A 24,297-nucleotide genomic window follows, 5' to 3' on the forward strand; every position below is an offset into this window, starting at 1 on the left:
CATTTCTTTAATAATGACAAATGGCCTTCTAGAAATGTTCGGCCATACCTTTTCATTGACAAGTGTTGGTGATTGCCGCTGTGTAATACTCTTTTTTCTTTCGTTTGACACCCACCTAAGCTATTAGTTTTATGCAGCAATCCAGACATATGATGTTTGTAGATATTTGCAAGCTCCCTAATGCCTAAACTAAGACGAAAAAATGTTGTGGAGATTCCGAACAGTGCTAAAACGGCCCGATCTGCAACCGAGCGTCAAGCGCATTTCTTACTTATTGTACTTTCTACACACTATATAAGCACCGGTTTCCGTTCGAAGATGACGCCACTAAGTGTATCGTAGCACTCTGACAAACTTTGAAACGAACTGTTCTTCCCAGGAGTCTTGAATCGACAGAAGAGCCAGATGTCGAAGGAGACCCGTCGTTACATTCAGCGCATCACCAGAAGTGCCATCGGTGTTCACAGTGACACGTCCGGTGCGCAGCGTCGTCACCACAGGCTCGTCAATCTGGTCCAGGATTCGCGAGTCTGTCTCGGCGTTCTCGTCTGTGGATGCTGTGACAAACCTCAGGTGCGTAGTCACGTTGACGTCGTGAGCTGCAATCGCAAGGGTGTCGTTTTGTCCACCCGTCCTTCGAAACAAACACAGCACAGGTCCTTCCGACAGCAGGTCGAAGCTCACGACCTGCGTAACACAAACCGTGGCGATGGTTGTAATCCTCGTGTATCGCATTTGCTGCGCGAGATGCGTGCGATGTGTCGGAGCAACGAAGATAACTTTATTCGCCGAACACTCCGCATATTGTAGCGTGTCGTGTCGTGCTTTAGAAGGGCAAAAAATTAATTCTTCCTTTTCGAGGAATATAGAGGTCGACCACTGGCTCCTGTCCTCAAAGCTAAGCACTTGTCTATGTCTTTTGGACAGGCCGCCATTGGAATATGAACCTGGCGACGTTTAACGCTAGAACGTTATCTAGTGAGGCGAGTCTAGCAGTGCTATTGGAGGAATTAGAGGGCAGTAAATGGGATATAATTGGGCTCTGTGAAGTTAGGAGGCCAAAAGAAGCATATACAGTGCTAAAAAGCGGGCACGTCCTGTGCTACCGGGGCTTAGCGGAGAGACGAGAACTAGGAGTCGGATTCCTGATTAATAAGAACATAGCTGGTAACATACAGGAATTCTATAGCATTAACGAGAGGGTGGCAAGTCTTGTTGTGAAACTTAATAAGAGGTACAAAATGAAGGTTATACAGGTTTACGCCCCTACATCCAGTCATGATGACCAGGAAGTCGAAAGCTTCTATGAAGACATGGAATCGGCGATGGATAAAGTCAAAGCAAAATACAGTATACTGATGGGTGACTTCAATGCCAAGGTAGGCAAGAAGCAGGCTGGAGACAAGGCAGTGGGGGAATATGGCATAGGCACTAGGAATAGCAGGGGGAGTTATTAGTAGAGATTGCGGAACAGAATAATATGGGGATAATGAATACCTTCTTCCGCAAGCGAGATAGTTGAAAATGGACTTGGAGGAGCCCGAACGGCGAGACTAGAAATGAAATAAACTTCATACTCTGCGCTAACCCTGGCATCATACAAGATGTGGACGTGCTCAGCAAGGTGCGCTGCAGTGACCATAGGATGGTAAGAACTCGAATTAGCCTAGACATGAGGAGGGAACGGAAGCAACTGATACTTAAGAAGTCGATCAATGAGTTAGCGGTAAGAGGGAAAGTAGAGGAATTCCAGATCAAGCTACAGAACAGGTATTCGGCTTTGACTCAGGAAGAGGACTTTAGTGTTGCAGCAATGAACGACAATCTTGTGGGCATCATTAAGGAGTGTGCAATAGAAGTCGGTGGTAACTCCGTTAGACAGGATACCAGCAAGCTATGGAAGGAGACGAAAGATCTGATCAAGAAACGCCAATGTATGAAAGCCTCTAACCCTACAGCTAGAATAGAACTGGCAGAACTTTCGAAGTTAATCAACAAGCGTAAGACAGCTGACATAAGGAAGTATAACATGGATAGAATTGAACATGCTCTCAGGAACGGAGGAAGCCTAAAAGCAGTGAAGAAGAAATTAGGTATTGGCACGAATCAGATGTATGCGTTAAGAGACAAAGCCGGCAATATCATTACTAATATGGATGGAACAGTTCAAGTGGCTGAGGAGTTCTATAGAGATTTATACAGTACCAGTGGCACCCACGACGATCATGGACGAGAGAATAGTCTAGAGGAATTCGAAATCCCAAAGGTAACACCGGAAGAAGTAAAGAAAGCCTTGGGAGCTATGCAAAGGGGGAAGGCAGCTGGGGAGGATCTGGTAACAGCAGATTTGTTGAAGGATGGTGGGCAGATTGTTCCAGAGAAACTGCCACCCTGTATACGCAATGACTCAGGACTTCGAGCGTACCGGAATCTTGGTAAAACGCTAACATAATCCTAATCTATAAGAAAGGGGACGCCAAAGACATGAAAAATTATAGACCGATCAGTTCACTGTCCGTTGCCATCAAACTATTTACTAAGGTAATTGCAAATAGAATCAGGAACACCTTAGACTTCCGTCAACCAAAGGACCAGGCAGGATTCCGTAAAGGCTACTCAACAATAGAAGATATTTACACTATCAATCAGGTGATAGAAAAATGTGCGGAATATAACCAACCTTTATATATAGCTTTCATTGATTACGAGAAAGCGTTTGATTCAGTCGAAAGCTCAGCAGTCATGGAGGCATTGCGGAATCAGAGTGTAGACGAGCCGTATGTAAAAATACTGAAAGATATCTATAGCGGCTACACAGCCACCGTAGTCCTTCATAAAGAAAGCAACAAAATCCCCATAAAGAAAGGCGTCAGGCAGGGAGATACGATCTCTCCGATGCTATTCACAGCGTGTTTACAGGAGGTATTCAGAGACCTGGATTGGGAAGAATCGGGGATAAGAGTTAATGGAGAATACCTCAGTAACTTGTGATTCGCTAATGATATTGCCTTGCTTAGTAACCCGGGGACCAACTGCAATGCATGCTCACTGACCTGGAGAGGCAAAGCCGAAGGGTGGGTCTAAAAATAATCTGCAGAAAACTAAAGTAATGTTTAACAGTCTCGGAAAGGAACAGCAGTTTACAATAAGTAGTGAGGCACTGGAAGTGGTAAGGGAATACATCTACTTAGGACAGGTAGTGACCGCGGATCCGGATCATGAGACTGAAATAATCAGAATAATAAGAATGGGCTGGGTGCGTTTGGCAGGCATTTTCAGATCATGAACAGCAGGTTGCCATTATCCTTCAAGAGAAAAGTTTATAACAGCTGTGCCTTACCAGTACTCACGTACGGGGCAGAAACTTGGAGGCTTACGAAAAGGGTTCTACTTAAATTGAGGACGACGCAACGAGCTATGGAAAGAAGAATGATAGGCGTAACGTTAAGGGATAAGAAAAGAGCAGATTGGGTGAGGGAACAAACGCGAGTTAATCATATCTTAGTTGAAATGAAGAAAAAGAAATGGGCATGGGCAGGACACGTAATGAGGAGGGAAGATAACCGATGGTCACTAAGGGTTACCGACTGGATTTCAAGGGAAGGGAAGCGTAGCAGGGGGCGGCAGAAAGTTAGGTCAGCGGATGAGATTATGAAGTTTGCAGGGACAACATGGCCCCAATTAGTATATGACAGGGGTAGTTGAAGAAGCATGGGAGAGGCCTTTGTCCTGCAGTGGTCGTAACCAGGCTGATGATGATGATGATGATCCAGCACCACAGGTTTTTGGACGAGTTGGTTGGCTGCAGTCACTGAGAGATCGTAGTAATGAATTTACACGAACAAGACGATCGGACGTGCACTATAGAGCAAAATATAGCACACCTCCTGTCGTCGTTCTAGTTCATTTCAATTCAGCGCTATGACCTCAATTACTGCTAATGGGAAATTTGTTAGTAATTGTGCAATAACGTGTTTGTGTTGCGTAATAAAGGTAAGAAGGAATTTCAGCTTTCTGAAGGTCAGTTACTGTTGTTCCTAATTTCGTATTCTATTTCGCTGTGATCTATTCCACACTGTTCAGCTATTAACTCGAGAAGTGACATGTGCTTTTTACGAAGCATTCCGCGCAAATTGTTTACTCTGTTATTCTTTTCATAATGAGGGACTGGTGAACGATAATGCGTTTGACGTGAAGAAATCTTGCGTTTCTTCAAAGTGCGCCAGAAGATGGGACGCTAGATAAGAGAGAAACTAGTTTGGTGGTAAACAAAATATGCAGATTCCACGTACTGTAGGAAACGAAGTTATGTGAAGCATTTTGCAGGTAGCTGACTATGGATCTACCCTGCGCTGGTGCATCATCACCGACTCTGTGACTCACTCGATGACTTCGAGAAGGCGCTCAGCTTGCACCAAGGCCATGCTGAGTGTCAGAAAGAATGTGGGTTAACCTAGCAGCTCGATCGTTGCGAAAACGTTACCCTTCCTCTACTTCGAGTAGTGCCCCAGCTGTACGCTATCCTCGAGCTGCCCAAGTAAACATTTGAACGACGCAGTCTCCGAGTTGACGCATTTTTCGACGAAGCTGTGGTCTTCCAAGAGCTTCTTTGTGAGTACTAGAAGACGGTTGGCTTGCACAGGGCAGGAACATTGCTTTTGAACCGCTGTTCTGGCGGAAGTACCCATGATTCGGTGTTCCGCAGTTGACATATCCGGATCATGTTATTGATCTTGTTGGATGGATGGATGGATGGATGAATGGATACACGGACGGACGGATGGACAGATAGATAGATAGATAGATAGATAGATAGATAGATAGATAGATAGATAGATAGATAGATAGATAGATAGATAGATAGATAGATAGATAGATAGATAGATAGATAGATAGATTCAGAATGCCTGAATTCGTAAAGAATGCTTCTCATTAAAAGAAAACCAAAGTTTATATAGTATATAGCCACAATTTAATTTTATTATCACGACTGCAAAGACCTAAGTGCACTTAAACAAGTGCACGACCCTTTTCTACTTTGTGGCCTGTCTCGTCACTAAGTTTGTACCAATTCCGCCATGTGAACTAGCACAGCCATCAACAATGAACCTTTCATCAGACCGGGCGCGATAGACAACACTCAACAGCGGCACTGTAGCACAGTGAATATGACGTTTTGGTGTTGGTCTCGAAGCAGCTGGTTCGATCCCAGCTGCGTCGGCTGCATTCTAATCTGGGTGAAATGCAAAAACGCTCGTGGGCTTGTACTGAAGCACAATTTAAGGAACGCCAGGAGTTAAAACATTATTCCGAGTACTATCACTTTGGTGTGCCGCCTAATCATGTCGTAGTTTTAGCACATGTTACCTTAGAGTTTATGTGTATATATATATATATATATATATATATATATATATATATATATATATATATATATATAAATTTTGATGCACATATCAGTAAATATTTTGCTGTTCCGTTCTCTACAGTTTTTTGGACACATCCGGAAACAAAACTGAGTATAATAGAGCAAAACAGATGAGTCTTGCATGTACTCCATGGCCTAATGTACATTGTTTCACTAAGACTCATTCATTGCATTTTCTTAACAGAATAGTTCTCACACCTTTAGGATTGTAGTGACGTCACCAAAGAAATAATATGCTGTGTAGCTTAGTCTATGTCCATGCCAGTATTATTACATCAAACGTTCAAACACTACCAACGAAATATTGTACGTACATCCTGCGAGAAATTATCTGTATCTATACTAAATTAATTTGGGTGGGTACCTGAGTATTGTTTTCGCACACGGTCCGGAAGTCCCCATGGCGTCGCAGTGCACCAAGACCGATGACAGTGTATCCGTCGAAGCCTAAAGGGTATGGGCCGGGGCCTTCAGCTTCCATCTCTGAGACGTGCGCTTCTTGGACCTCATGCAGCGCACTATCAATGGCCCGTTCCAGGCGATTATTGTACGCATTGTTACACCATTCTAGGAAACAGTGAAAACAAGGAATCTTTTGTACGGAGTTCATCTATGAATTATGAGACGAGGATGGCCGAAGCCGTCTAATTAGGCACCACCATCTCCATAGATACAGTTAATTATAAAAAAAAAACCGGACGGCTCACAATTTGAACGGTCCCTAAAGCGATTTGGAGAGAGCATCAGTGGAAATTGATATAAAATTGCTGAGTATTTTGTGCACATACGGCTGGCGCCTATATCAAGCATACTGTAATCTTTGCGGTAATTTCCTTCAATGTTGGTTCACAGGAGCGATAATGCCAGCGATAATGTCACCACTCCCACAATCTGTATAGCGTCGCTATAACATTAAGCTCACAGACTAAAGTTGGCCTCCTTGTACCACCACCTGCAATAGGTTCGAGAAAACATCGATGTTTCCTGCTGGTAAATATTATGCTGGTGCTCCCTAGCCTTCCACGTACCTGCCTATTTTCTTTGGTAGCATGTGGCAGCCAATTTTATGTTGTCATGTTAAATATTGCCCGTTCATTCCACATTTGTTTTTCTGACAATGAGCAACATGGTATACTGACACAAGCGTTGTAATGCAAGTGAGTGTCATGTGAGTGAGTGAGTGAGTGAGTGAGTGAGTGAGTGAGTGAGTGAGTGAGTGAGTGAGTGAGTGAGTGAGTGAATAAACTTTTATTAGAGGTCGCCAGCCTCTATAACAGCCGCACCATTCACATCAAGGGCAAGTTTCTTTTTTTTTCTTTTGTCGATACCAGCCTCATTGAATTGTACGTATATTGCAGAAGGCAACTTATTGAAAGCTACGGCCAGTGAGAAAAGTTTCATACCTGTATATGCATAAACCATAGGACACGATAGAACCAAGCACACAATAGTGACCGGTGTCATCATGGCTCTCAAAGGATTCCACGCTTTTTTATGGGATGGGCTGATGCCGCAGTCAAATAAGAACCTGCAGGAATGATATATAATGCGTGGAAGGCTCTGATTTGTCATATTTTTAGCACAATACGATCAATGGTTGGACCAAGTTCTAGTACAGGATAAGGATCTGCTTGCGGTTTGCCTTAATTGTACTTATTCACTCGATATTTATTTGCACTGAATTTGAATATTCTAGTATATCAACTTATCGTCAACTTCGACGCGTTCGCGGCTAAAAAAAGAATTCAGATGCGTAGAAAATGCACCAGAACGCTTAATTCGAAAGAGCTGAAAAGCGGACATCTCTTTTGTACATTCTTAAGATTAGAGAAGCGCAAAACAAAAACAAAGCGCTCTCTGTTGTCCCTTGCGGTATACTAAAAATTGATATTTTCGCAGCGCTCAAGTAATGAAAGGGCTCTTCGGTAATTTATACGCTTCAAGAACTCCTACAATAAGGCCGACTAAATGGTATTGACACAAGATTTCTGCCAAACCAGGCATTTTTCTGATATTTCCTGCGTAATACAGCTTAAAAAGCAAACTACGTTCGAACAGACAAGCCTGGTACAGAGATAGCAGTTGTTCTAAAACGAAGTTCTTGATGTGCTAGGAACAACTTAATTTGGACGAGTTCTCTTGTCTTGAATGCATTAAGAATCAGTGTGGGCGAACGAGAACAAGAATAAGACAGCGTTAGGACTAGCGGTACTATTACAACTTTTTTTTTGCGGTTGTTCTCTTTTGTTCATATCATTGCGCCTATTTAATGTACTGTTTCAGTTGGTCAGATGGACTGCTGGCGCACAAAGTTGTTTGACTAAGTTGACGTCACATCGCCAAGTTAACCTTCTTATACTTCTAACATAACACAATAAATAAAGCGGGGACCCTGGCCTTCTCTCCAGACTCGGGCCCATCTGGATCCCACGCCTCCGGACCATGTTATCGAGCTCTGGCGAGCACTGCTGTTGTTCCTCCAGGACTCGGCGGCACCACCGGTCGGCGATCGGCTCCGCGACAGCCACAAGAGCCATGCGACCCCCGCTTAGCTGCCTCCAGGACGTTCGTTAATAAAACGGAGGCAGTCTCACGCTTCCCCTTTTGAAATAATACCTCCTCACTTTTGATTGCAGAGCCCTCGGCTCATTTTCGTGTGCCGTAAACTTGGGCTCAATCATTCCTTCACATCATATAATCGGCAAAGCAGCTCAGCTCGTGAATTCTAAAGTGTGATTTGCCTAATTCTTGTACATGCCATAAAATGACCTTTAAAGTGCCTAGTTGATGCATACATGACATAACTTAAGAGCGTAAGAACAGACATGGCACGAGACAGGCAGAGCCCTTATTCGGTGTCTACCCTTTCTTCTGTTCCGTATCTGTTTTTAAAAATACTTTTTACGCTCTTACATCAAATATTCTTGACGGGTACCCATCATTAGGAAGCGGTTACCACACTGCAGCTCTCTCATTACTCATTGTAGTTCTCGGCCGCCCTCTGAAGGCACCAAATGATTACTATACGTTTATGATTTAGCGTGAAAGTACTCGTGCTTTATCTGACCAAAGGTTTCAGTCATTACGAGCTACATGGTTCAGAAAAAAAAAACAGGTACAATATGCGAACGATATACATGCTCAAACTTTGATGCTGACCAAGAAGAGTTCGCTTACCTCTGAAACTTCAATGGGCTGACTGACGGCAGATTGTAATTTAGGGAGCGCTGTTTTGAATGCCGCTAATGCAGAGAGGATGCTGACACTTGAGCTGCCCCCTATCTGCGTCACACTACGCCACTGCGTGAAGCCAAGGATGTTTTTCGAAATCTTAAACGAACGCGTTATCTTGTTGACGCCGGGTCGTTGCGCACACATCGGAAATGTCTGTCGCAGTCTGTGTACCGGCATAAGGAAGAGTGCGCGGCGCGCTTTCCTCCACCAAGAAGAGGAGCGCCTTCTCATCTTATTAATTGTCGCTCAGAACCTTCTTGCCTCGGACAGGCTACTTATATCCGCAAGAAGTACGGTCCTAGATGATGTCGTTCAGCGGCGTGCGTTCATTCACAGCAGCCCCGTGACTGTAATTGGTGTACGACACGCCCGTAGTAACAAAAAAGGTAAGGACAAAACAGCACGTGTCTCGTGGTGTTTTAATGAGAGGCAGATCCGGTATTCACAAGGGCACAGGACAGTTTATTAGACAAACGCGAGAGTTTTTCCGCACTTTGCGAGGGCCTCATCTTGTCTTTCTTACTCTTTCTGGGAAATTCTACAATTTGAGAGCCAAAGGAAATCCACTAAATCTGATCTGCGCGTTCGGTCATGCTCCTTCGTTAATCTGTGCCTTCTTATGATCGTCCCGGCTGCGGAAACATTCCATACCCCTGCACCAAAAGATTCAGTGCGAACCTGCCGCCCAGAGTCCGATGACTATTTCCAACTCTGCGAAGCTCGTTTTTGTGTGTGGGAGTGGGAGTTGACGTTCGGCAAGTGCCGCCCGAGAAGTCAGCCTGTCCGGGTATTGCCGCTGGTACCACGGCGTTTATTGAGACAGAGAGAGAAGTAAACTTTATTGGAAGCGTAAATTTGTAGTTGACACTACTGAGGTTTTGCTAAAGGCTATGCTTCTTTTCCGTTTCAGCTTCGAGATTCGTGTTGTGAAAAGTCTCAATTTTTTTTTTTTTTTACACGTCTCCTTTCTCCAACTCTGAGTCTAACAAACGCCTTTTCATGCATGGCACACGAAAAGTTTACTTTTTAAGCTCCAACAACCAAATTGTTCATTCCCTTCTTTTTAGGCACCTATCTTAATCACCCGATTCATGGCCAACCTCCCGCTGTTGGCATGCGCCACAGCCACTCAGCAGAACCACGACGAAAACAGTTACAAATCGAAACTATATATGGTGCACGTCGACCTCACTGATTACGTTGGTGTACGTTAAAGTGAATGAAATGCCTTCTACCAGAACCACTGTGCATAACGGAAATCGTTCTTTTGTCATTATGGCCGCTTGTGAGGAGCATACTTGAAACCAGTGAACGTGTCAGCTTTCTGAGTCTTATGTTTATTGCAAGGTACAAGCACGTATTTGAGAACCAATGCTCTGGTAATGAACGTGATAGTGCTAGTTGACTTTGGCTTCTCGTAAATATCCGTGACCTGCTAGCCTTTGCCCACGATGCGACAGCTTTAAGCACACAGGCGTGGCGGTACCTCGGATTTGTTATACTTGCCTAGAGACAGAAATTAATTGTTCCTAAATAAAATGATGATGCTCCATCAAAGTGCAAGGCAATCATTTCGTTGCATTATATCATTGAAAACGAGGACAACGTATGACAATAAAGGCCATTGTTGATATTTATAACGAGGGGAAACAGCTGTGATGAAGCTCCAGCTGGCCCCAGTTCGTCAAAAGAGAGAAAGTAATTTCAAGCCACGGCAGCCTGTTAGACAGAAGGCTTGCATTTCGTGTCATTGTTTGCGTTAGAGATAAGGTAAGGGCACTGCTCGCATGATTTCAATCATTTCTCTTGAGCTCCAATGGCCATGAACTGTGCCTAGCTATATTATTTGTCACCATAACTCAAGTTCTGACTTCTACTTTTATAAAGAGCGATATACCACCACAATACTACGCATCCTTTTGCCAACTGCTAGGAAATGCTTTTTTTTTTTGGTGACTACACAATATATTGCAAATTGAGTCGTTGGCGCTATTTGTTATCTTCATTGAAAATGTCACCAATGTAGAGTATTTGGGTGATTGGGCAAGCAATGTATGTACTTGAAGTTAGTCAGAACCTAATTTTAGGGGCTGATACAGAGTATCTGCTGTGGAAAGGTGATGATAACGCCTTGATGAGAATCTGCCCCAACTGTACGTTTGTTTCTTCCTCCCACAGGATATACATGTTGGGCAATTTGATGAATCTCATTTTGCAAGGAGATTGCTCGCTCGAATCAATGAACGCTTACTCTGGCTGACATCGCAAGAAACGGCAGAACTTCTGCGGTGTTTATTGTGCAAGTAGTAACGTTGCTATAACTTGCAGGAAAAAAAAACAGCAATTATTTTCATTTTGTATGGAAGTGGTATCTAGAAAATTGTCGTATTGCCAACATTTCAAGTAACTTCCAAGAATCTGTCATAAGGTGTAGGGACTTTCCACACTATTTCAGCCGAACCTATTACAGAGAGGCTCCTTGTGAAATAAGTAGCAGGCTGGTCTAATATGTATCGCTATAAAGGAACAGTATTACAAAATTTAGCTTAGAAGCGCCATGATTTGTCACGAAATTAATGCAATTTTACACCGCTGTAAAACAGCCGAATAATATATACTCGTCAAATGTTGTATTTTCTTTAGTGCGGATAGAGACTGCTTCCCTATGCAATTAAGTATAAACTGTCATAAGTATACTGTAGCCAACTAAACAATTAAAAGAGTATTCTAAACGAGAAAGCGTGATTTTTCTATTACAAAAGCAGGAATAAACATAATGAACGAATGTATTTTTGCCGTGACTATAGATACACACACCCTAACGGTCACGGTGTCGTCTTAGAGAGTGTGCGTAAACGAACCAAGCATAAGCACGGTGTCTGGATCGCGGGCGAGCACCAGGAACATGAACGGCCGATCAATCGTTATCTTGAACACGCTCTTGCCGCTGGCCGAGCACGCGGTCTTCTCCGCTAAGGCTGCAGCCGTGGGGATCTTTGGACCCTTGTATCCCGCCCTGAAAACCGCGAGGTGCTTCGCCGCCGACACCCTGAGACCCACAATGCGCGCCATGTTTACAAAGTCCGCGGCACCGTTGAACGCGTCCGTCACCCCCATCGGTTGCAGGTAGTGCTTGAGGTCAGTGAGGCACTTCACCTTCATCCGGGGCAGCGTGACCTTCACTGGGCCCTGCTGCTGCAGACGTCCCAGACACGTCAGTATCGTGGATGCGGTTAGGGCCTTCTCCAATTCGACGAGGCTCGAGTCGGCCGCCGGGATAAAGATGGCGAGTGACCGTCGTGGTTCCTGGTAAGGCAGGTCCACCACGACCCCGGCAAACGCGTCGCCTTCGCCGAATTGGGCATATCGGAAGGTGCCCGTCATGGACAGTGTAGGCACTTCCTCGCCAGCTCGCCTGTCACCGGCTTGCTCGGAGTAGAACCGGCCCGTAGATCCGCGTGCACCTCCTGCAGCGAACCAGCGCGAGCCGAAGCTGAAGACGCTGGCCAGGACCACGAACGTGTCAAGGTCCACGCTGTCACCGCTGAAGACGTCTCGTCTGAACGAGAAGCCCGTGAGAGCTCGTAAGAAGCCGTCGAGAGCCAGGCGGCTCTGCTCGGGGCTCTCTGCGAAATCGTAGACGTGGAAGTGTGTGTCTAGGTTCGAAAGTGGGTCCTTGAACTCTCTCGACAGGTTGACCCGCGCATCGTGGTAGAGGCCGGCGTAAGACGTCACGCTGAGACCTGCACGCGGGCGTGTAGAATTTGCTGTAGGATACGACTGACTATGTTGACGAAAAGCATTGCAGACTAGCAAACTCCTTACCGATTTTGTTGATTGTCTGCTTCATAGCTTTTATTTACGCCCACATCGTAACTTTTGCGACAGAAGTTTAAGAAAGTCAAAGAAAAAGGAATATTTGTGGTGTTTCTGTTCCCTAGCCCTCTGCTGTGCTACATGGGACGCTTTTACTTTTTTTTTATTCGATAGGCGCGGATGTTTAGTGTCTTGCAGCGCATACTATAGTGTGTGAGCGAAAAATGTCACCTATCAGAAAGCAAAGCTAATAGTCCGGGCACCAGTTCTTATCAACAAAATACTTGAAACGGGCGGAATAAACTGCAACATTGCAGACAAGTGCTCCAAAGTGTCGGATGGAGATTTTCTCTACATAGGCCATTAAACACGCAGTACTGCAAAATGATAGAAAGTTGGGCGAGTTGGTACGCTAACATTATCTTGGATTTAGCGCGAAGTGACACGGTCACAGACTAGAAGCAGACAGGACGAGCGCTCGTCCTGTCTGCTTTTAGTCTCTGTTCGTGTCACTTCGCGCCACAATCCAAAATCTATGTACGCCTAAAAAAACAAACTGGATGTTTCATGTATGGAAGCATATTGTCCGTGTTCAGCTCCCATTTTACCTGTGGGCTTCGCTTTGGGAAAATGCGTTCTAAAAAAAAAGAACTTGGTCAAAGATGCCCAAACTTTCGTAGAGCTCTGACTATCCTGGAAAATGCGTTAGTTCTTTTCGGAACTGCCATTGGTCTGCTAACGTGAATATTTATCAGTACCTCTTGATACCCAAAATATGCACGGATCTCCGCAGAAGCTATAAATTGAATCATGCATACGGGCAGCCCCTTTTTATGTTCTTTTTATATGCACATATTTAACGACCAGGACTCGAGAGGATTAGAGGTGTTTTGCAGTAATTAACAAGATTTCTTGGCACCGCCTACTTTCTGAAATCAGTTATAGGCGTGCTAAGGCATGCATATCGGCACTGCCATATACACGAAAGGATGGGATAATGTTTCATTTGCTGCTGCACCACGATTCGTAGAATCTAAACGAAAATGACTAACGCTGGTCGTCTTTCCATCAATTATGCAGTACCGCTCATAATAGGCAGATGAGCTGTCTATTTCGCGTTTAAGTACGTTAGATTTTCTTTTTCTTCGGCCTCTGTGGAGCCTTATTAAAAAATTACCAAGTCGGACTGTTAATGCTGATAATATTGATGGTTTTCAAGCTTTATAAGGTCTATAGTATGACCTTTCACTGTGTACTGATAGTCCTACATGCAGACATTCCTTCTCCGCAGCTCAGGCTACTGGTAATGCATTCGTGCTCTGTTTTTTTTTTTTTTTTTGTAGTCAGAGATTATGCATAGTAAATTATACTTATTGGCACACGTTATGTGTTGAAACAGTTGAAACGCTCTATTTACTATTGCTCACGGTGTGACGCACTGCCCGTAGGAGTCCGAAAAATACTTGCGGTATTGCGAGATATGCAATTAAATGAATTTCGTGGTAAAACTGTGTTGCGAGCAGGGTTTAGTGGAGGAAAGGAACACACGTTTTGACAGGTTGAGAACAGAGAGTCGACTGGCCTTATTCAAAACTAAAACTAGGGGGGCCCAGTGGCTGGGGTGGCGCCCAAATCCGGCTTCCACCTCAATTACAAGAAAAATCAGGGACCAATGACCCCCACGACGAAGCAATCCTAGGTTAACTGTATTTTCGCGAAGCGGGGACAACGTAGTGACGAACGGTCGCTACAATTGCTCCCCCTCTAGAATGCACGACGCTTAGCTGTGAATCGCGGAAAGAATGAAGAGTTCACTAGGGTTGAGGATTGGGCGAGTTGGTATTGCATTCTAAAACTGGCACAGCGCAACATAGAAAGGAAGAAACAAGCCGAGCGGGCCAGATAAAGGAACATAGCGCATACTTCTAACTGGTTTCTTGCCAAGTTGCACGAAATATATGGCTACAAGAAAGCATCAGGACATGTCGTCACACACTTCACAAAGCGTCACGCCGATAGAAGGCTGCGCCATCGTGAGTTACAGAACGCGCAATTCTGTCATGCAAGGTTAAACTGATCAAGAAATTTCACTTCCTGTGGAGATAGGCACAAAGATGGTGCGCTAGCGCATGTGCTGCCAGATCTTACTGTGAGATCAGCTTCAATAATCTCCCGCGTAAGTTGTGATCGCTGCTTTTTTAGCACTTCACACAGATAAAAACGCGGCTTACATCATTCCACAGTCGCAACAAATTTTTGTCGGTGTGAAGTGCTAAAAAAGCTGCGGTCACAACTTACGCGGGAGATTATTGCCGCTGATCTCATAGCAAGGGCTCGCAGCACGTGCGCTAGCGCACCATCTTTGTCCCTATCTCCACAGGAAGTAAATTTTCCCGATCAGTTTAACCTTGCATGACAGAATAGCCCGTTTTTTTTTTCACTCACGATGATGCAGCCTTCTATCGGTGTGACGCTTTGTGAAGTGTTGTGGCGACATGTCCTGATGCTTTCTTGTAGCTATATATTTCCTGCAACTTGCCAATAAACCAGTTGGAAGTCAACGCTCTGTTCTTTCATTTGGCCGGCTCGGCTTGTTTCTTCCTTTCTATGTTGCACTGTACAAGTTTTAGAATGAAGAGTTAATGTTCAAGATGTTCTCACGCGGTCGCACGACACTCTCTTTGCCGCGAAAGTCAATCCTGAAGGTTTTGTGTAAACGCGAAACCACACGAAAGGGATCTTCATAGGAAGGAGTCAACGGTGGCTTCATAGAGTTGCGTCGCAGAAAGACGCGAGTGGTTGTGTCCATTGTCGGGAAACAAAACACTGGCTACCCGCGGGCGATACGTGGGGGTGTGGGCCAAAACTGGTCGAGCCAGGAATGTATCCTCGCTAAGTGCTGCGCCACAACCAGCCTTGCTGGGTGCCGCAAAACAGGCCTGGAATGTGGAGTGGCGAACCATAGAGCATCTCGGCTGCACCGATTCCGAGGTCATCCTTGACTGTTCGCAGCCCCAGTAGAACTAGGGGTAGCCTTTCCACCCATTGCTGTCTGTCGAGCATACAGGTAACGGCACCTTCAGTTGTCGGTGGAGAGGCTCGAAAATGCAGTTGCTCTGTGGGTGGTAAGCCGTAGCGTCATTAAGGCGCGTTCCGAGCAGTCTCGCAAGAGCAGGAAAAAGCGAGCTTTGAAATTGTCAGCCTCGGTCACTAGCTTTGCGCAAAGGGCAACCGTACCACGACAACTACGTAGCAACAAATGCTTCTGTCATTGTATCCGTCGTGGTGTCTTGTATAGGCGTCGCCTCAGGCCACATTGCGTACCGGTCGACACACGTTAGGAGGTAGCTGAAGCATTGGCATGGCGGATGACGTCCCACAAAGTTTAAACGCACGTGATCGAAACGGCTTTCTGGTGGTCGAAACGGTTGCACCGCTAACGCATGTGGCGGGTCACTTTCGCGGCTTGAAACGCTTGGCAGCTACTTCCCCACCTTCAAAAATCATTTTTCATCCCTGGCCAGACGAAGCGGCCTGTTATAAGCCTCCATATAGCTGCGATATCGGAATGGCTTATGCTGTGCTCTGAATCGAATATTGGCCACCCAAATTGATGGAGCAAACACGGGCGAGGAGCTGTCTGCGATTCGTCGAGCGTGACCAATGTTGTTATGTAGGGAAGCGGTACCTCCGCAAGCTCGAGTGACGAGCCTGTTTCCCGTGATCGACGCAGCTCACGTCATTTTTCTGGGCGAAGTTTACAGCTTGAAAATCACCAGGGCCAGCAGGCACAGTGCCGATCCGCGACAGCGCGTCAGATGCCTGATTTTCAGTTCCAGATACATGGTGGATGTCCATAGAAACTTCGGAGATAAAGGAAAGTGCCGAAGCTCCCATGGAAGGCCAAAACTAATGCCAACGGCTTCTGGTCGGTCATAATTTACAAGCTACGTCTTTCAAGAAACAAAAAAGGAAATGCTTGGCAGCGCAATACATGACAAACATCTCCCTCCGGAAGACCCTTTAGTGAGCTTCTCTAGCTTTGAGGCGCTTCCAGATGAATCCCAGTGGCCTCCAGTGTGTGCCATCGCGCTGCTGCAAAACTGCACCCACTGCGGTGGTCGAGGCGTCTACGATGACGCGAGTTGGCGCGTCGGGAAGCGGATGAATCAGCAACACTGCAGTCGGCAACTGCGTTTTGGCTTCCTGGAAAAAGTGTTCGTGCTTCGAGGATAAGTGGAAGATAGGCATTTTTTTTTACCTGCAACGCAGCAGGCCGGTAAGCTGCTGAATACCTAGTGCACAGGATGGTATGAAGCGTCCGTGAACATTTGTGAGCCCTAGAAACGCGCGCAACTTTCACAAGAACGTTGGAGAAGGGAAGTCGCTCAAGTTGCTCAAGTCGCTCCAATTATCCAGTCGCTCAAGTTGAAGGCGAATGCGCTCTTTTCGGGCTTGGCTGGTGCGACTTGCAACCAGAATGTCGTCAAGGTAGACGAAAATGAACGGAATTCCGCAGGGAAACTCGTCTATGAATCTTTGAAATGTTTGTGCCACATTCTTCAAACCGTAAGGCATACAGACAGCTCAAATAAGCCAAACTGAGTAGTGGTTGCTGTGTTCACAGTGTCGCTATGTTCCACAGCAATTCGGTGGCATGCGCTCATCAAAACAATTTTGCTGCTTATTTTGGTTCCTGCGAGACGAGCGCCGAAGTCATGTATTTGGGCTACAGGTTATAATTCTGAATGGTGACAACATTCAAAGTTGGGTAAAAACCACAAGGTAGCCAGTCGCCACTGTTTTGCTTTGGAACCAGATGGAGAGTTGAAGACCGATAGCTGGAGGAACGATGATTAACGCCGAGCTGAAGCATGTGTTCGAAATCAGGGCGGCCGACTTCCAACCTTCTCCCAGCGAGCCTCCCTGGATGCGCGGTGACAGGTGGGTCGGTTGTTGTTATCTGATGCGTCACCTTCTGTTACACGTGCAGCGCATCATTTTGGGGCTTCGCGAGAAGCGGGTAGTCGGCAAGTATCTTGTCGTACATTGAGACCGGCCCAAATGTACGGATGCCAGATCAGGTGGAGGTTGGACTGCAGGCCCAGTACTTCAAGGGATGTGACGTTATCCTTTTGACGCCGATCGCGAACAGTCACGTCTATAGGTTTAAATGGCTGAGGAAGTCCGCCCCCAGTATTGCATGGTGACGTTGGCGACCACAAACACCAATCTGTGCAAGCACCAGAGCCCAATGTCTAGCGTTATTGACCGCAGTCCATACAACGCGATGGCAGTGTTGTTCACTGTGTGGAGCGTGGATGTGGATTTGCCGCGTTGGCGATGTGCGGCCGTGGCGGGGAACGATAGACGGATCGGCTCCGGCGTCGATGAGAAGGCGGGTGCCGCTAACGCGGTTGACTACGAAGAACGGGCGGCTTGCTCGAGGGCTGATATCCCACGCCGCCCTTAGCGACTGGCCGGTACGCTTCCCGTCCATGAACAGGGCTGACTGTAGAGACTTGCTTGTTCGTGAAAGCGATGATGGTATCAGCACAACTGCCGCGGCGTGTCTCTAGGTGCACTCTCCGAGACTGTGAAGCCGAATCGTTGCGCCGAAGTTCGTCGCGAGTGTTGCGGCCAGTCGTCAGCTTCTCCAGTGCATTGGTCGTCAGCTTCTCCAGACGCGACAGTCGGTCTCCTGGCTCTGAGGCTCTAGCAGCGGCGATAGGTAGCTGTGCGACGAAGAATCGCAGATGCGGTCAGCGAGTGCAGCTAGCTGATCGAGACTCATCTCGTCGGAGCCCGCCAGTGCCATGCGTACGGACTGTGGGAGGCGTTGGAAGACAGCTAGCGCAAAACTGTAAGCTGACTTTTTTGCGGAGCGCTCACCCAGTAACCGACGCGACCTGCGCAGGAGTTGTGGCGGTCGTCTGTCGCCGAGTTCCTCGGAGAGGAGCGGTTGGAGCCTACTCTGTTGCGATGGCTCGAAGGGCTGCAGGACCGTGCACTTCCGGTCGTATGCTGTGGCCGAAGGTGTACCCGCAAGCAAGTCGTCTACGGCATCAGTGAAGTCGGAGAGTAGCGCGGCTACTTCACAGACCTTTCTGTCTGTTAACTGATGCGCCAGAGTTGAAAACGGACCTCTATTTCCATAAACCAAGTACTAGGATTCTTTTGCCAAAAGCTGGGAAGTCGCAGCCCTGCGGCGATGACAGGAGACGTAATCGTGGCGTCATCTCCGTCAGCAGGATTAAAAGCAGCGTCGTCCATGGCTAGTGCTTGAAAAAAATAACGTGAATGTCATGGGTCCAGCCTGGTCAGTAGCTCCGTTTAGCTGTTACAAAGAACACACTCTGATGGCTTGAGAATGTACAGTCCACTGGCTGTATTCAAAAGTACAAGCATTGACCGCCATGGTGAGGCAAGGTAACGTAAACCGATTTCCGCGAAGCGGGGACGAAATATTGACGGGCGGTCGCTACAAGTGCACGGGACAGGCACTTTCGCCAATGTTGAGGGCTGTGCTTTAGTACTGCTTTTCGTCGCGCATCTTTACAGGAACACTACCCATTTTTCAAAGAAGCTGTTTCCATTTCGGACTATTTTCCAGCTATGCTGCTCTTCCAACATTCACGTTACTCCCTGTGCCACTAGTGCTAAGACAACTTCAATATTTTACAACGTCATTCGCTCACCTTGGTATCCCTAGCTGCAGGCCGTTAACATAACTGCTTTTCCTTCGTAAGAGAGGACCGCTGCAATATTTCCGCAGCCGGAAGGTATCAGAAATACACACCCTTCTTAGCGTGCAAGAACCGAGGATCTTCAAGCGCACGTACAGTGTTTAGAAGGTCTCGCCTACAGCTGTACAAACTTTCAGCCTATATTACCGAATAATAACAGAACATTGCTTTTAATTTCAATATCCGAGAAGGTGTTTTTACCGCTGGGTGGGACATTGTTATCCCTTTCTTTTGACATGGCTTATCGCGCATTACATGAAGGTTCACTTGAAGCTGCCGATCTTATTACGAAGAACACCGTAGTTGAAGACTGCGGAGTAACCTTCATCACCTGTGGTTCTTCAGTGGGCTCGTATATCTAATTACACGAGGGCGTTTGCGTTTTGCCTGCAATAAACTGCAATCGCCACCGCAGGGATTGAACGCATGAACGTGGGCTCACCATGACAAACGCCATAGCCACTATGCTACGACGGCTGGTCTTATAACTCGTGCTAATAGCTCCACTGCTAAAAGGCGTCACGTTGGCAGCGCGCATCTCCACTTGCTTGCGCGTTCGTCCAGTATCGCCCCTCCGAATAGCGAGAGTGTGCATCGTGCCCTACCTGAGTGGGTGTGTCGTGGCTTGTGGTAGTCCCGGCAGAACAGGCGGCTGGCGTGGCCGTTGAAGCGCTCTACGATCGCGCCGTCGTCATCCGTGTGGAGCACTCGCGCGATCTGGCGGCGCGTCGAGCCACCCGAGCCGTGGTACATGGTGACCAGCATGCAGGCCAGGTACCAAGGGGACAGCAGCACGTTGCCGCCTTCCTGGCGCATGCGTTGGTACATGTCGAGCGGGAACTGCAGCAGCGGACCGGCCATCTCGGGCTCGATGTTGAAGGGGGTGTGCAGGAACCTGAGTGGAAATGATGACGTCATAGTGTGCATCTCCGTGCCAAACAGCTCCGGAGCCGACGATATGCCGAGTTGAAACAAAGGCAGCAATGACTGCCCGGTCAAGTATATGAAATATTTTTAAGGGGGTCGCTGAAGGCGTTTTAACGCTCCTTTTTACGCTCCTTAAGGCGTTTTCTTATATTTTTCTCTTTCTTCTTATTTATTTTATGGGCTTTTGTGTGATTTCTTTCGATGCTAAATTCACCTTGAGTGAAGAAAAGCGAACGATAGTGGCACAATCACAAGTATATTCCACGTTTACATTCTAACACCGTCTTATACACTTCATCTGTGTGAAATGTGAAGCATTCTTAGCATTTTCCTTGATGATTCCATTATTGCAGGTAACGCACAACATTTTTTAAAACTTAGGTGAGTGCGGTTGGAGTGCATTCTACCGAAAGTTTATTAATGTAATGACCACACTTCACCCAGCAAACTTAAGACGAACTGTTCGCTTAGTGCGATTTACTGAGTCAATTAGGAGGGATCTTTAGCGTGGGTGCTCTAATATAAAAGACTGACAGTCTCTTAACTATCTAGAGGTCATTTGAATGAGAAAGCATAATGGCTTCTCTAATTGGTTACACTCATGATACGTGACGCCATACACTGTCACGTGTATCACGTGTGTGACGTGTCACGGGTCACAGCTCTACCTTAATGCGCTTTGCTGTGATATGTACCAACCTCAATTCACCTCAATCGACTTTGCTCTAATTTGTGCCAACCTTATTCCACCTTAATCCACTTTATTCAACCTTGCTCTAATTCACCTTGCTCTAATTTGTACTAACCTTAATCCACTTTAATCCAGCTTAACTCATCTTCATTCACTTTACTTAACCTTAATTCCCTTTGCACCACCTTGAGTCCCATTCTTCTAACGTGTTCGAATTTTATTTCCCTTTGCTTCTCTCTAATTGCCCTTAATTCCCTTTAATTCACATTATTACCCATAATTACTATTAATGAACGTTGTTGTACCATTTGGATATTACTACTGACGCCATACAAAACGCTAATGACGTCACATCAATTTTTGGTACCACTCCTTGCGGGAAACAACGTTGACTTTTCTGTATCAAGGCGCATGTAAACCATCGGCATTGATATTTCGTGCAGTAGAAACCGTTTTTGTCGTAGGCATTGCTTCAATTTTTAGAAACTTACTGCATTTAATAGCAGCAAAGATCTAGTAAGAGTAGCAAGTAATTACCCCTTTATTCTGCCACTTCTAAAAAAAAAGGTCTCGAAAATCGCACAATTTCCAAATTTACAGTATGGAGTTTACAACTCCAAGGAATAAAAAATGTCACAATTTTGTGAACTGCGCCAGTAGTGCATCTGAAACGAACTAAACCAATGAATGAGACACCGCTTTGTGTATTCTTCCTAATTTGCGAGTATAATATTTGCAAGACCCTCGTAAGCATTGAAACATTTCACTTAAGCTGTGAGCCAATACATATCACGTCTGGGCGCTTGTAATGGTGCAAAACATGCGCAGTTTGCACAACTTCGACATTTGTTTTTGGCGCCGAGCTGCGGGTTTGTAAGCCTTACGCTTCAATTTTTTTTATTTATTTTTTTGCTTTCAGCTTTTCGGTGATTTCTGCAATAATTTGTTGCCCCTAAAAGATTATGCTTCAGATTAACTTTTTCTCGTAAATGCAACAAATTTCATCAAAATCGCTCAGGTGGCTCTTTGATAAAAGCATTCCTGCCTTTTTTGTGTACTTCAGTGGGAAAGTTGGATTACGCCCCTAGCTAACGCTTCCCCTTAATATCCAGAAATAACGAAACTGCTGCAACAAACGCAAAGAAAGCTTCTGCTCCATTTCCACCAGCGTTACTACTCTCGCTCTTTTACAAAGCATTTTTAAAGTTTGCCATTTTTTTCTTCCTCTGATAAGTCATTAGCTCCTTAAGCGTCGAGTGACAATTATTCATGCAAAGAAGTGACGTACTATGGCACGGCACATAAATCAATTTTTATGCCATAAGCTTGCGCTCCCACGTTGGGCAGTAGCCTACATTGCACTTTCGGGCCTGTTTATTATAGATCTCTGGAAGGGGAAAAGGCGCGTGCGCAAGACAATAATGAAACAGAGCCACACCGCTTCTCTTGGTTGTTTCTCATGTCAATCTCCTCTTTGCTTTTTTTTTTTTTTTGCTCAATTCTTCTTCGGCATGAAACATCGCTACAGGCAGTGAGCCCCAGTATTGACTGTTGACTCGCTCTAAGACAATCTGGCAGCAGAATTTTTTATAACTTTGCATTGAGGACGTGTGACACGTAACGTCAGGTTAAGCGACAACAATTGCAGAGTACGAAAATTAATGCGTTGTTCCGTGTGTCTTTCGTTGATAACCTTAATGGTGTTGAGAACAACGGACGTTGGGAAGCAGGGCACGGAAATATCATAGAGGCTGGATCTCCGTTATTAAACGAATATGTAAAACGTGATGCATTCAAGCTACCTTCCACACCACCTATAACCGCAAAAAAAAAAACTACTTATTATTTTTGGTTTTTTTGCTTCTCACCCTCAAGTCCTGGTTCAGTTCCTGCATATTTTCTGGCGGCGGTAGAATGCTAAAACAAAAAAGTTCGTGTGCCGTGTGTTGGGCTCTAGCACACAGCCACGGACCGCTGAAATTATCCTGATGCCGTCCGCTACGGAATTCCCATCAGCGTCTGTGTGTCGCTTGGCCATTTTAAATGCCATGCTGGTTACTTAGTGAGCGACCGCCATTTTCGAAAAATGTGCCAGGATTTCAATACCTCAAGGTTTCGTCGTCGTGTGGTTCCACTTGCCCCGTGAACTCGAGGGCCAGGTCCGAGCTGCCGCGCTCCGAGTCGGTTGAGTCGTTCGCCGCATAGCTGCCCGACGACGTACTCGAGTTCCACAAGCTCACCCTCCTGGACTGCGACGTCGAAGACTTGCGCGCCGCGACACTCGAACGTCGACGAAGTGTTGCAGCCCGCTGGGTTGACATCGCTTCTTCTTCTTCTTCTGGTGGGGCTGTGCCCGTGTCCACCGAACGTGGCACGAGCGATTCGAATGTCCCTGGCGCTTCTCAGGAAGGGGAGGGGGGGGGGGGGGGGGGGCATGCCCCTTTTATTCTTACTGTCGGTAGAGATAGGACGCAGCCAAATGTTATTAGGAACTTAATCGCTTTCACGGACCCTTGTTCCTTTGCGCGTCTAGTGTGAAGCACACATATGCCACAGATCTGCTAAGTCGCCTCGTAAGTTTCAATTGATTTGGCCGAGAAACGGTGGCTGCTTGAGTTAATTTTTTTTTTGTAAGGAGTTTGTAGAAATGTGATAGCAGAAAGCAGAGGAAAAGGAATTTCATAAATTTCAATGGACCGCGCACGAATGTCGCGGATACATTGACTTGCACCAATTTGTCTGAAACACTGTAAAAGTGCAAGAAGGACCGCGAATAGTATTTTTTTATTTGATAATACTGCAGAAACACATTTATCAGAGTCGGAAAAAAATCATACGTCGAATTCAATACGCCATACAACATTACCCTCTATTTTCTGTAAGACGCCTACAGGTTGCGTCAAAGGAATAAATTACAGTTACGCAGATACGGGCTTAATACACAGAAATGATTGTTATTGCCCGTGTTCGCACGCGCCAAGAGAAGACACTTGGCTATTAGACCCACAGCACGCATCCACTGCAATCATAACTCTGGGGCTGTCACGCCTCCATTTCATTACATTGTTAGCAAATTTGCACCATTCACTTTGAATATGACCCGGCATACGAATAATTTGCCGTCGTAATTCTCGTTTTTGACGCTTGTGTCTCAAGTGGGAGGGGGCAGACAGCCCTCTCACGAACGTGTTCCTCTGATATCGGTGACCTTTTCAAGTGTGAATGAATATGAGAAAAATTCAAAGGTTATTCGTAAGGAGGGTGAATGCGATGCAGAAAACCCGAATCTGCAGCGACCAGGAACTACCACGATCTATAGCCGAAAAATCCAGATCCTACATTAAAGGTCATGGGAGACTAAGACACGAAATGAACAAGCGCTACAGTAATACCTCCGTAGGTATTTCAGAGAGCCTGTCCACAAAGCCTGGAGCGTATTCGCGCTCAGTAATATA

At 46.0% G+C, this 24,297-nt stretch overlaps 2 protein-coding genes across 3 annotated transcripts; both read right to left on the reverse strand.

Moving 5' to 3' along the window:
• Positions 1–48: 48 nt before the first annotated feature.
• LOC126534170 (uncharacterized) lies at positions 49–8,830 on the reverse strand. Of its 2 annotated transcripts, XM_050181419.3 has the most exons (4): positions 8,606–8,830; positions 6,832–6,956; positions 5,793–5,995; positions 49–687 (listed from the first exon to the last, which is right to left on the reverse strand). In XM_050181419.3, exons 2-4 carry the CDS (start codon positions 6,893–6,895, stop codon positions 328–330), a joined length of 627 nt encoding a protein of 208 aa, XP_050037376.2. In that variant the 5' UTR covers positions 6,896–6,956; positions 8,606–8,830; the 3' UTR covers positions 49–327. The 2 variants fall into 2 exon arrangements, 1 of the variants encoding a protein (XP_050037376.2); XR_011895444.1 differs by lacking the exon at positions 5,793–5,995.
• A 2,089-nt stretch (positions 8,831–10,919) lies between these two features.
• Positions 10,920–20,110, reverse strand: LOC126534940 (ipis-1-like). The gene is made up of 2 exons (XM_050182139.3): positions 19,830–20,110; positions 10,920–12,405 (listed from the first exon to the last, which is right to left on the reverse strand). Exons 1-2 carry the CDS (start codon positions 20,083–20,085, stop codon positions 11,501–11,503), a joined length of 1,161 nt encoding a protein of 386 aa, XP_050038096.3. The 5' UTR covers positions 20,086–20,110; the 3' UTR covers positions 10,920–11,500.
• Positions 20,111–24,297: the final 4,187 nt, after the last annotated feature.

This window comes from Dermacentor andersoni, chromosome 7 (genome assembly GCF_023375885.2).
Source record: "Dermacentor andersoni chromosome 7, qqDerAnde1_hic_scaffold, whole genome shotgun sequence".
Taxonomy (NCBI): domain Eukaryota; kingdom Metazoa; phylum Arthropoda; class Arachnida; order Ixodida; family Ixodidae; genus Dermacentor; species Dermacentor andersoni.

What these genes read in the sequence shown, in the direction of transcription:
- LOC126534170 (XM_050181419.3), bottom strand. Translation starts at nt 6,895, where the DNA reads ATGATGACACCGGTCACTATTGTGTGCTTGGTTCTATCGTGTCCTATG. An exon ending in TATGGTTTATGCATATACAG is followed by an intron (nt 5,996 to 6,831) that starts GTATGAAACTTT and finishes ACTGTTTCCTAG; the next exon opens with AATGGTGTAACAATGCGTAC. An exon ending in TGTGCGAAAACAATACTCAG is followed by an intron (nt 688 to 5,792) that starts GTACCCACCCAA and finishes TGTGTTACGCAG; the next exon opens with GTCGTGAGCTTCGACCTGCT.
- LOC126534940 (XM_050182139.3), bottom strand. Translation starts at nt 20,085, where the DNA reads ATGGCCGGTCCGCTGCTGCAGTTCCCGCTCGACATGTACCAACGCATG. An exon ending in GCCACGACACACCCACTCAG is followed by an intron (nt 12,406 to 19,829) that starts GTAGGGCACGAT and finishes GCCCGCGTGCAG; the next exon opens with GTCTCAGCGTGACGTCTTAC.